At 34.6% G+C, this 13,543-nt stretch overlaps 1 protein-coding gene across 1 annotated transcript in view; it reads right to left on the bottom strand.

Annotated features, from left to right (window-relative positions):
• COL5A2 (collagen type V alpha 2 chain) overlaps positions 1-13,543 on the bottom strand; it is a 148,978-nt gene that overhangs the window by 42,838 nt on the left and 92,597 nt on the right. The window contains exons 9-17 of the mRNA XM_007965604.3: positions 12,151-12,195; positions 11,149-11,202; positions 10,649-10,702; positions 9,472-9,525; positions 6,514-6,567; positions 5,485-5,538; positions 4,573-4,617; positions 4,027-4,080; positions 906-950 (exon numbers count right to left, since the gene is read on the bottom strand). Of these exons, the coding sequence (XP_007963795.3) occupies positions 906-950; positions 4,027-4,080; positions 4,573-4,617; positions 5,485-5,538; positions 6,514-6,567; positions 9,472-9,525; positions 10,649-10,702; positions 11,149-11,202; positions 12,151-12,195 (459 nt within the window). The remainder of the gene's footprint in view (positions 1-905; positions 951-4,026; positions 4,081-4,572; positions 4,618-5,484; positions 5,539-6,513; positions 6,568-9,471; positions 9,526-10,648; positions 10,703-11,148; positions 11,203-12,150; positions 12,196-13,543) is intronic.

Below are 13,543 nucleotides of genomic sequence, written 5' to 3' on the forward strand. Positions count from 1 at the left end.
TCCATGTTATACTTTTACTCCCACAGCTGTATGTATTGCCTGTATGTTAAAAATTTCCCAAACTACATTTGAAATTCAAATTTCTATCCTGAGCTCCACTCTTGCAAATCTAATCACAAAATTGAACTCATTTATTCCCATTCTAAACTCAAACCCACAAACGGTATCCTGTTCCTCTTTCTTTATTTCCAATTTCAGATAAATTACATCATCCATCAAACACTTTAAACCAGAAATCTACTGGGCCATGTCCATTAGAGTTGTTAGCTCACTGACATGCAGTCGGCCTCTGTTACTACCATAATAAGTTTAGTTCACATCTTTGTAATTTCTTTCTGGAATTATGCCAGTGGTATTCAAACTCATTCTTTATTCTTAGCCGTCTTCATTTTATCTTCAAACATTACCAACAGATTATCCTCTGGTCATAATGTTCTTATGTTTAAAATCCCTGAATGATCTCACATTAACTACTATAGAAAAAAGCTCAAAAACCATTTAACGTGGTAAGTATAGTCCTTCATGATCTAGCTCCCGCCTCTCAATCCAATTTTGCCTTCCTAGAATTTTCTGAGCCCACTGTGTTTTCTCATCCATGTATCCTCCGGACAATGCTATATTCTTGCCCATTTTATATATTAAATACTTATCTTTCAGGACTTGACTTGAAAGTTGTTTCCACACCTGAAGTTGTATACTATATTATGGAGTTAACAATTATGTTACATAACAATATTAATATCTCTGTTCCTTAATAGAACAGTGTTGAAGAAGTACTGTGTGTCCATCAGCTTTTTATTCCAAGTGTCTGGAACATGGTGAGTGCTCTGTAAATGTTTTTGAATATACAAATGGAAGAATGCATGAATAAATTAATGAATTAATATGAAAGTAATATAACTCACCATTGGTCCAGGTTTTCCAGGCATACCATGTGCACCTCGTTGTCCCTAATTAAGAGAAAAAGGACAAGATAGGATAAGATTACATTTTATACTGTATTTTCTCATAATTTATTTGCTTTATAAAAAATTTCCATGTTACAAATTGAAGAATAAATATTAAAGTTAACTGACAATAACCCTCACTCAGTTAATAGCAATATAAATACATTTACACAAGCTGATATGGTAGTCATAAATGCATCTATCCTTATACCAATAAGAAATAAAATCAAGATTGAGAAAATGAAACTGATTAAAATGATTCTTTTTACTTTAATGTATCATCTTCTAACATATGAACTCAGAGACAATGAAAATTTGAACACCTCAATATTCTTAATAGCCAGATTAACTCAGAGAAGCAATGTCCAGAAAATAAAACACACAGAAAGAGATAAATGAAGTTATAATGAATCCTGTGGGTTTCACCCAGGACTCCCTTAAGTACTGAAGTATTCATCCTGTTAGCTGGAAATATAACCTGCTGATGGCTCGCTATTGAGACATTCCCTAGGAATTGCCCTCAGTTAAAGGGAATTAGCTCTCTCAAGACTGTACTCTTTCCTTGGTCAATGCAGGGATACAAAGCATTGGCCCTTATTTGAGACAAGCCTGCAAGAGCCATCTCAGCTCCATAGTTCCCCTGAAATTGACTGAGATCTCTGTTGCAATTGCAACACAGTTCAATTTCTCCCTCTGACAAACCCTGCTTTTATTCATTCCTTGAAAAATAGTTTCTAAGAGTACTCACCAATAAATTTCCTGTACCGTATACAAGTCACTTTCCTGAGGCTGTTTCCTAGGAAACCTGACCTAAGACCCTAAGACCATTGATGCCAGAGTGGTTACAAGAAAGCAAACTCTAAAATGGGATTTTTAAGCTGGATTTCCCACTGGTCAGCTGGTGACAGTCGGAGTATGAATCACCCTTGGCATGCTGCGATGGCACAATGGCAAATATTGTCACCAATGGTGAACAGAGATATTTTAAGGGAATGGGCTAGTGGTGCAATATCTCGGGCATTTAAGAAGAATTAAGAAAATAACAATTATAAAGCTGATGGAATTGCATGGGTCTTGTATAGTGTATCTATTGGAGAAAGACACTAAAAGGCTGATGGTGATTAATCACCAATGCAAGACTCCTTGGCAGCATTTTTTTAAATTCTCATCTTCTGCAACCAGAGAGAAGAAAAAGCTGAATAACAGGCCAAGCACAGGGCTTAATGCAAGACTATGAGAGCTCGTGGGATGGCTGAATTCTCAAACCTAGAAAGTCTGTTATGTCATGGTCAGGGTCCTGGATTGAGAGGAGTGGCATTAGGATATGTGCATCAACACACTGAAGAACTTCAGCTGGGCCTGGTGACTTATGCCTGTAATTCCAGCACTTTGGGAGGCTGAGACTGGAGGATTGCTTGAAGCCAGGAGTTTTAGACCAGCTTTGGCAACAATGTGAGACTCCGTTTCTACAAAAAAAAAATAGCCAGTAATGGTGGTATGTGCCTGTAGTCCCAGCTATTTGGGAGCCTGAGGTGAGAGTATCACTTGAGCCCAGGAGTTCAAGGCTACAGTGAGCTATGATTGTGCCACTGCCCTGTAGCCTGGGCAACAGAGTAAGATCCTGTCCTCAAAATTTAAATGAAAAAAAAAAGAACTTTAAAATCTCAGGTCCATCTAAAGTCACTGGGCCTAGAGAAGTGGCCCATTCCCCCCATTAATAGTTGGTACTTCTCTCTTGTTGAAGATGATACCTAAGCTTCTACTTTGGCAGACAACTTAAGCCTCACTTCTGTACACCAGACCAATAACTAGCACTACTACTTTTTAAAAAAGATATCATACACCAAAGCACCTATAAGACCTAAACATTAGGTAGAGGTGGGATCTGAGAAAGAATGTATGGGTCTTGGTCCTAAAGGCACTGTATCAAAAAACAGAATACAAAGTTGGAAACCTTTAATGATGTGGATACACTGTCTCATGATATTACAATTTAACACCCTGGTAAGAACCCTGAGAAATAGTGCTAACATGGGAGACAGTTCTTAGAAATGTGGGAAGAGCAATAGCCCATGCTGGGGCAGAAATGTCAGACCTCCCTTGGCAGACAGTAGAAGAAAGCACAGAGAAGTGAGCATAATATATTGATAGATGATGTTAGCCTGGATAAGCCAATAGTTGACTATATTCTATAATATCCTCTATATCCTCTTAGGACACTCTGCTTACTAAACTGATATAGAATGGGCTGGTGAGAGGGTCTTGCACTTTCCAAATCAGGGCCCTGAATTTGGTACTGTTGAGTAGCTCTGAGTCAGTCGTCCTCTATGGGCTGGAGGTAATAGCAGAGACAGTGTAAACCTGGGATTGCTAAGAGTAATGGTGATGATCGGATCTTGAAATAATAGAGGAAAGGTGACAGTCCTTAACTCTCTAAAGCAAAGTAGGTGTAAAGTAATGAACTATGTTTGAAATATTAGTCAGCATAGCCTGACCTTCAGAGAGTTGTGAAAGGAATAATTAGAATATGCCTCCTATACAGATTCAAGTTACATAAATAGTCTGCAAGAGTATTTCTCAATCTGTATAATTAAAATGAATCAAAGACAGGTGATCAGGAGACTCAGCTCTTTCGAAGAGTGCACTCAGAGTACCCACCTTTTAGGAGTAGGGGGAACATAAAATAAAATGCTTGGAAGAATTCTTGGCATACAATAAGGTTTTGATAAATGTTTCTTATTATTGTAATTTTATTAGTATATCCAAGTTTGTGTTTTTCTATGGACTATATTCCAAGCTGCTATATGTATTCATTATTTTCTTAATTTTTGTATTAAAGTAGACAACAAATGTACTGTGGCTGTATGTTAACATTAAAAGCAAAGGGAAGGTTGTTCAAGAATTCTCTGTACTTTATTTTCAACTTTTCTGTAAAACTGACTTTATTCCAAAAGAAAAAGAAAAAAAAAAAGGTGACCAGTACTGTTAATTTCATTTAAAAGGTAAGTTCAGTAAACTAAATCTAATAATGAATTGAAATATACATCTCAGCAGTATAAGTAAAAGCAGATATACTTACAGGAGCACCCTGTGGCCCAAGTCTCCCTCTCTCTCCTGGCATTCCCCTCGGACCCTATGACGATAAAGAAGAAATATCTCTTGAAGCACCTAATTTGAAATGTAGGGTAGTCTGACTACCCCACTCAATCCAATTGAGACTCAAGATAATTGGCCACCAAGCAGTAGTATTTCCAGGGGCAATGTTGGGTTTGAAAAACTCTCCCCATTTGGAGATAAATAACCTATCACCCCTTACATAGGTAGATTTCACTTAACCTGGCTTTAATGGGCTAAATCTACAATAATCTTGATTTGATCACTGTGTATAGAAAAAGAATAAGGGCATTCAACTGGTAAGAGAAACAATGAAATGTTGAAAGCCTTTTCTATTAGAAGGGCTCAACTCTCTTGTGCTTGTCTATCAGCTAGTAATCAAGATTATTTTACCAGCCAACTTATGTTCTCCATTTATTTTTACTTTTCATTAAAAAATTCTCTTGTTATAATCTAAAAGGCAAGGAAATGTAACCTTCGAAATTTAAGAAACAAGAAAACCAGCACATACCAGAGGACCCATGGCACCCATTGAACCAGTGGGGCCAGCTTCACCCTAAAACAAAAATGAGAATACATTACAGTATGAGAAGCCTATAACTGATACTCACTTCACTTTGCTCTGTGTGTGTAATTTTAAAAGCATATTTTCAAAGAGGGCATATGAAAGATGTACTTTTGACATAGGATCTCAGAATGTTGTTCTATTACTTCTTCTCAAAATGCAATAGTAGTATAGTTTTAAAGAAATACATATAAATTAATATTGGGGACTTAAGATTGATGGAAACTATCATACCTAGCCGCAGTAACTAGTCTCAGGAAAGGACTCATCTATGTCTGATATGTCTCAAGTAAAACTTTACAAAGCTAAAATTGATTGTAATATTATCTTAAGATCTATTCTAGGAGACTTAGAAATAAAAATTTTAAAGTCAAATGATTTCCACCTTAGGTCATGATGTTTTCCACTAAAAATTCCGTTATACTTCCTTGATGATTTTTCTCCCTTTAGAAATACAAATAAATTTTGAGAAGAAACAATGGGTAGAGGGTCTTGGCATTAAAGGAGTACTCAATAATGGGACTAATGAACTATCTAAATCTTTCAGATATTTTTTAAGACAAAAAATGAATGATTGTATTTTAGAAGATAGATTCACAGTGCCATCTTCATAAGAAGACAACACCCATCCTACACTGGCAGACACCCAGTGCCATGGAGGCTGTTCTTGGAGGCATATTAAGTCATGTCATGGTAAAGCTGTTGCCACTCATCTTTGAAAAATTACGTTTATTTACCTAACCATTTATTTATAGCCCTCTCTCCTGCTGAATTAAGATGGTTCTGAAAAATGTGTAAATATTTGAAGCAAAACTAAGAAGCCAAAGTGAGGTTACAGTGAGATAATTATAAGATTACCTTGGAACCAGGTGCTCCAACTTCGCCTTTAGGGCCTTCAAGACCTTTGTGTCCCTGAGAAGAAAAACATAAATTTGTATTTGTATCCTGTTTTTTTTCAATTCTCAAAGGCATAAAAGAAGAACCAAAAATAAGCTTGCAGAAATTGCCTTATAAAAATGAATCTCAAATTTAAAGTTGTTGCTCAAAATATTTTCAAATTCTCAACCTATTCTGAAAGCTTATTCAAGGAAAATTAGAGTTTTCGCCTTTAAATAACATTTTCAAGTTGCAATGTTCTCACCCTTCAAACATTTGTGACTTTGTAGAAATTTAATCTGTAGCTACAAATAAAAAACTTATAGTGGCTTTAGAGGAAACACATAACTACAGAGTTCATATAGTTATAAAATATCATTTGTATTCAAGGTGAATGTTCAAAATCCTTAATAACGAGTATAGCAGCAGACAAGACATCTTAATCAAAATCTCAAACACTCAAAACAGGGGCCAGTGTATATTGATTGAAAATCACTATTTGTTATTATGACAAATAGATTAGATAGATGATAGATTCTACATACTTAAACAATATATAATAGTTACATCGTAATTATCTTCAGTAATAAAAAAAGGCATTCTATTGCTTTCCAAGTCTAGGTAGACTGGGCCCCTTCTGTGACCTAGTACTCTCTATCTCTACCACGTCACCTCTTCCACTATATAGGAATTGCCTAACTTTTCATCCGTATCCCCCATTAGCCTGAAGCTTCAGGTCAGAGATTTTTCTCATTCATCACTGTATCCTCTTTTGTAGCATAGTGTCCAGTACACAGTAAGAACTCAAAACATATTTCTTTATTGAATCAAATTAAACCCAAAGGAAATGTATAAAAAACTTATGATTTCAGTAACCACAGATAAATACTGCTACCATAGACAGTTAAGGACAATCAACAAATTGACTAGTAAAGATTTTGAAGGTAATGCTCCCCAGAGCCTATTCACTAAACTACAGTATCTGAGAGGATTACAATAGATTGAACTTACTCGGTGACCCTTCAGACCTGGAAGACCAGGAGCCCCAGGAAAGCCACGAGCTCCCTGGAAGGAAAACATAGATAAGGCATTTTAGAGTCAATAAGGATGCAAAATTCCTTAATATATCATTTCCCACAAAAAATAGCTAGTACACAGTTTTCCAGCAACATATTAAGAAGAAGAACAACAACAAAAAGCAATATACTTTTATCTGTCAAAATATATCTGGGTGACCAAAATTAGCAAAGTAAATATGCTGTTAGAAATGGAAACATCACTTATACAAGGATACAAATTAATACCAGGTATTGAGTTAATGACATTTAAAATTTTTCACATGACATCACTGTGTTATAATTATTAGTGAAAACAAAATATAAGCATGAATCAATATGTCCAATATGAGAATTGACTATACCAAGGTAGAGAAAAAATATTCAGGAGAGAAATTCGAGATAAAATTATCCTTTTCTTTCTTTATTGTGCTTTATTTATGGTACAACATTAAATGCCTTTGTAGCAAACCAATGTTCTTATTTTCTATGAATTTCTGAATATTGGCAGCAGAATATGATGGGAAGAATAGTATTATAATGTGGTCAGGAATTTTTAAAATAAATTGTTTAGGAGAAACTTTGTGGATTTATAATTATTTTTAAAACTAAATGAATAAACAAAATATCCAACAGAAAACAAAGTCAAGAAATATGAGAATGCTTTGTTTCTTGACTAAATAATTAATTTCTGCAAATTCTATGTAGCTTTCACCTAAACACATTAAATAAAAAACAACAGAAATACCACAGAAAATCAAATCCAGTGGTACAACTACTTTGAAATGATGCATGAAAGTTTTTTTATACTATCTTAAAATAGATACCAAGCTAGTGACTGACTTATTTACTTATTATCATGGCCTACATTAATTTGATTTTGCATTGAATTGGCATTACCACTGTCGCCAGTATATTTAGCACCTTGATAGCATTGATTGATATTATCAAGTATTGATTATTATTGTTAATTTATGTATAGCTGGCAGTTAGCCTTATGTTTGGTTAATGGACATTCAATGAATAATCATTGGATAAACAACTGAATAAAGAAATGGTTTAATATTTCTTACTTTTATAGTCCTTTAACCTTTCCTAAGGAACTTCTCTTGTCCTAGCATGATCTTACACAGATAACAAAATCCTTCTGCTCTGCAAATCATAGGTTTCATTCACTATTTCTAAACGGTTGAATAAGAACTCAATGAATGAAATTCATATAACAAAATCAAAGCAATAATTCCTCTGTGACCTCTTGAAAGAAAATTATTTCTTTAGTGTTTTAGAGGGTTATCACAGTAGGGGTAAAACAAATCATGCTCTCTGAACAAATGAAGTCCCATTAATTCTTCTGTTTACACAACCCTGCTCAAGAATTATATCACATCAAGAACTCCCATTGTCTTCAACTTAAGCCCTCATTTTACAGATATTTGTCTCCTCTCCATCCTTAGCAGGGAACTTAGTGCAGACCCATCTAAGCCTATAGGAGAATTGCTGAGCTATGTTATTTCAAATAATTAGTTAACTTCAGTTTTTATGGTCTGCAAGGGAAATTCTCATGTGATTACATATCCCTAATGTAACAAGAAAATGAACCAGATGTCCTAATGCTCATAAAAAATTCTCATTCTGCTGACCCAGGACTTTCATTACAGCGCAATCACACATTGCACTGAGCTTGCACAGTGCATCTGTGGTGTGCTGGCGGGGCACCCTTCCTCCCCATGGAGGGCCCACACTGTGAGCATGAGCAAGAGTGCAGCAGGACATGAGAAGTTCAAACCTGGATGGGTTGAAAAGGACATCTGTGCTAATGATTAAACCTCATGCCTTTGTCTGCATTTATTTCCCAGGCTGATGGAGGAGGAAAGAAAGCAGGGAGTTGGGAAACTGGTTTATGTTTGCAACCAAATAATCCTTTGAGCCTTGTAAATTTCCCTTAAAAGATAAGGGAGCATTCATTTGTTTAAAACATTTCCTAGCATTGAACCTCATCAATTTTCAGAAAGTAATGTGGTACTGTTGATTGTATTGAGTGGTAGAAACATAAGGAAATTATAGAAAATATAATAAATAGGAGAGTGAATGTTTGGGCTATTGGGCAGGAGAAACCCAAGAAGTAGGAATGCTTGAGGAAGATTTTTGCTTGCTTATCATACTCTAATTTTCCCCATGGCCAGTGTAACACATTCTAGAAGAGGGCCTGGCAAAGCAATTTGAGTGATGAGAGACAGGTGGGTTCAGAGAATGGCCAAGGGGCCAGGTCTTGGATTCTGGTGGAGTAGTTGCCAGGGGTCTATTCTTTCAGGGAGCCAAAGGGGAAGAAAACAGCTGTGTTAGGAGGGCTGGAAATCAGTGTATATTGTCATATGATTTTAGGACCCAGAACACTAATCAAGAATTTCAGCCAAAATTACGGTTTGGGGAGCAGCCAAAGAGGCATCTCGTCCATAATTTATTGTCCCTAGTTGATAAAAAACAAGGCAACAAGCTTTTCTTCAAGCTAGTGTTTAGACATATGTGACAATATAAAGTAAACATATTAAAAGGATTTTAGAAAGCTAAAATAGGATTGAAGTGTGAACTGTAAATAGGTCAAGCTGGTAACTCATTTTATGAAAAAAACAAACTTTTTTCTGAATTTTCTGAGGATTTGATACTCAGTTTGGAGGGTATTCATGTTATGTTCGATATACTTCTCTAGCTCCAGAAGGCGTATTTATGGTGCCAATGCAAAGCAGAGCCATCACTCTGGCAAAATGTCCTGTGACATTTCACATTTTTACAGAAACAAACAATGCTTGTTTGTCTCCATTTACTTATTGCCTGATACATGTGCATACAGAGAATTGCAATTTAATTCAATGTTCTTTATTTTTCAAAGTTTGCCTTATGTTGAGTATAAACTTACCGGAGATCCTGCAAATCCCACTTCACCAGGATTTCCATTTCTTCCAGGTTCACCCTTTATGGAAAAAATGTAGGAGATTGGGGAGGCAAAAGTGATTAAAAGGTTCTTCTTTGAAACTAAATGATAAATTACTGATAAAACGGCCTTCTTTAGAAAGCTAATGTGCAATTCTCTAAACAGTGCAAAAAAAAAAAATTAAAATAGGCTCTATTCCTTATATTCCTGATAGTACTCGATTCTATCAGGTTAGTCTGTGGCTTTCATTAATTTATCCAGAAGAAAAAATTGTTGAAAATTTTCCTGGTCTGATCTAGCTCACTATTTCATGAATATCAAAATTTATACACACAAACATACATGTATGCTATAGGATATATACTATAGAATTCTATATGATCACATGACACTGAATTAAAGTATTGCTTGTTAAAGTACTACTTTCCATTTCTTTCCTGTGGTTAAAAAGAAGGGACTACCAGAAATACGTGCTCTATAGCCAAATTCAATGTAACCTGTTTAAATGAATCTTATGACTCACAAAGAGAAAATATTTATTAATACTTGGTTTAGTATCACATAGAAATTAATGGCCTACCCATAATTTGATCCTCAACTTTGGTACAACTAAGAAAAGAATCTAGAAATATAAGTCTGCTATTGCACACTGTTCTCTGATTACATGTCCTTAATGTTAAAATCTGGAGTTGGGTCTTAACTTTAATTAAAAATCCAATTGAAGAAATTATTTTTTCATCATTGGGGAGCCATATTGGCACTATACTACTAACACATTTTAAAAATTCCTTTTATATAAGACCTCATAATGATGTATTCCATCAAAGCAATATATTTTTTATTTCAGATAATTTCAGTGGTTCCACTAGGAAAGGTTTTTGCTACTGTGACAACAAGCCTAGCATCTAATGGAGAAATCTTAACAAAAATCCAGGGAATGCAGGAAGAGACAGTAGTACCTAATAATACAATACTATGCAAATTAAGAGCCCCTTTTAGATATTTGTAAACTTCTATTCTGAGTTCTTCTGTTTACATTGAATTTAATGGAAGCTAAAAGGGTGGGGAAATGTAATGGAAATTAATACAGAACATTCTTTTTAACATTGTAACTCCTTCGCCTCTTCAAAACCTGACTGGAAAATGAGGAAAGGTAGCTTACATCTTCCCCAGGTTTACCAGGAGGGCCCTCTGGTCCACGTGCACCAATCGGACCCTAATAACAAAACAAAAGGAAAAAAAGAATATTTACCTTTACTTACCAATAATATAATTCAAAATATTGAGACAAATGAAATGTCACAATATTATTGAGACGAATGAAAATAATAAATATTGTTGAAAAAGAGAAAATAGTTTTATTAATGTTTTGAATTTTTTGTTGCATCCCTCAGATCATGTGCTCAATAAGAAAAAAGGTATAATTGCATGAATGCAAATCACTCAGCACTGTCTAATGATCATAATCAGTCTTTGAATTTAAATATTCTGCTACGAGAAACATATAGCTTAAGAACGGGTCATAGAACAGGACTCCCAAACTGGACTGTTATTTCTTCCTACATTAGGGAGGACCTGGGAAGATAAATTAACTCAGTATTTGACATCATTATAATTGTGGACCCAAATGTAACTGGGTCTACATGCTTACTTGACATTTACCATTGGTCCAGGATCACCAGGTTCACCAGGAGGTCCTGTAGGTCCTGCACCACCCTACAATTGAGAACAAAGTACATATACAAACCAAGGAAAAACAGAATATTAAATCCTGTGCTCTCTCAATACACAGTGTAATTGTTCAGACAGCTGGCTCTGCCATCTTCCAGCTGTGTGACTTTGGGCAAGTTACTTAATCTGTCCATAACTGTTTCCTAAAGTGTAAAATCAGAATAATATTGGTACTTACCTTATTAGGCTGTTGTGGCTGCTTAAGTGATTAATGTATGTTAAGAACCTAGAATAGTGCTGGCACAGAGTGCGTGAGTGCTCAATCAGTGGCAGTTCTCCTCATCAACATCATCATCATCACCATCATCAACTACCTTTTCTATTCACTGATTGCTTGAAGTAAAACTCCACACACATGATAATGACAATGTGGTAATCTTGACTGAACTAAAGGTTATTTTCATTCTTTCTTTTAAAATATTATTTTCTGATGCCTGTTGAATTGCTATAAAAAATAAAAATAGCTCTACATCACTATTTTACTGGCATCTGATAGGCATTTTAAAAGTATATTGCATTACGTTCTTCCTAAAGATCCCACGGAACAAACATCTTGATTCTTATTTCTAATAATATCACATGGGGATTGCCTCCTACGATCTGATTTCATAGCTTCAGAGTTGGCATATAACCAATTATGAACATTTTCATGACATAACATAATGAATCTCTTCAGACGCAAAGGCATGTAATCTTGTTATCGGAGGTCAGTCACATAAAGAAATCAGATGATAAAAATTTATCCCAATAAACTTTGCAAAAACATGCTGTATATATTTCTAAATAAAAACTCTTTAATATATCCTATTTGAAGTGAGCATTACAATATAAAATTTTAAAACCAGCCAAAAGCAGTCATGTCACAGAGACCTTATGTAATATATGTGTGTATCTTTTTCCTATAGTATGTAACTTAATTATAAAGAGACTTACTTGCTGTCCTTGTAAACCTTGTGGTCCCCTTGGGCCAACAGGACCCTTAAAAACAAATGAGGAGAAATGTTGCATAGTACTCATGACAATTCAGTCAAATATTTCAAAAATGTTGAATCATCTCTAGAATCTGGAAAAGTGAAGCTTTGACAAAGGGGGATGATGACATTCTCCATCTGCACTCATTTGGAAGGCAACTAAATTCAAGATTAAAGCTTGGACAACATTTGGGATGATTTTATACATACCCTCAGTGTTATAAAGAGAAATGAGCCATATGTCTGTACACACCCCTTGTCTTTAGAACAAGAACACTTGCGTGTTTAATGGATGGTTCTGTTAATGAGAACATCCGAATAAAGAAAAATCTTGGCAGACATAAGTTAGTTCTCAAACTGCCTATTTAATTCTACAGATTCACAGCAGATAATTCTTATAACTTAAATAAGTTGAATTAAAGGTAGATGAAACGTCAACAATAATGACTAGATTATATTAAATATGAGTTGAAAATGATCTGGGGCACTGAGTTTCCTGGGTGATTTCTTTCTTTCACAACATTGATTGAAACTATCCACACAGGCTTTCCTCATTTAAACATGAAATCGTTCCACTGAGGCATAACAAAAGGAAGAAAACAAAAATGCGATTTTAGAACATTTATTATTATATGTCTATTAGAGAAAACAAAAATGCGATTTTAGAACATTGATTATTATATGTCTATTACTATTTTTAAATATCACACTTTAAAAAAGTAGAATAAATTAAAATCAAATTTATTCTTATGGCAAAATTTTAAATTTTTATTTTGAATGGAACATATAGTAAGAAAAGCTCCATTTAAAATTACATATGTAATTTAAACTCCAAATGGATAAAAACATGCAACTCAAAAAAAAATCCCAAAAGAATCACTAAATGATGCCATATTACTAGTAACTTTAAAAATATACAAATAATATTTAAAATGCTCATAATGCTGGCCTTAAGGATGGATAGTAGGGGTGGTTATCTATGAGGTCTGATTTTGCACTTCTTATTGCCTGAAATTCTATTAACCTGGAATTATTTTGAATTATGTTATGAGCAATAAAATATGGAGAGTTGGTTTTAAAAGTGTTAATTTAGTCAATAAAATTGCATTGCTCCAAATATCCAGGAAAAAAATGGGAGTCTTTCTGATGTTGAAGAAATTCAAAAGAGGATAAGAATGTTGAGAAGACCCAGCCAGGAAACCATAGAGCTGTTGGAATAAGGCAGCCAGAGGATATTAAGTAGAAAATAATAAAAATGAAAATAGCAAAACATCTCATTTCAAAGTTTTACCAAACCACTGTTTCTAACAGCACCATAAAATAGTTTTGTTTTCTATTAATAAATCTATAGGTTT

This window comes from Chlorocebus sabaeus, chromosome 10 (genome assembly GCF_047675955.1).
Source record: "Chlorocebus sabaeus isolate Y175 chromosome 10, mChlSab1.0.hap1, whole genome shotgun sequence".
In the NCBI taxonomy this organism is placed as follows: Eukaryota; Metazoa; Chordata; class Mammalia; order Primates; family Cercopithecidae; genus Chlorocebus; species Chlorocebus sabaeus.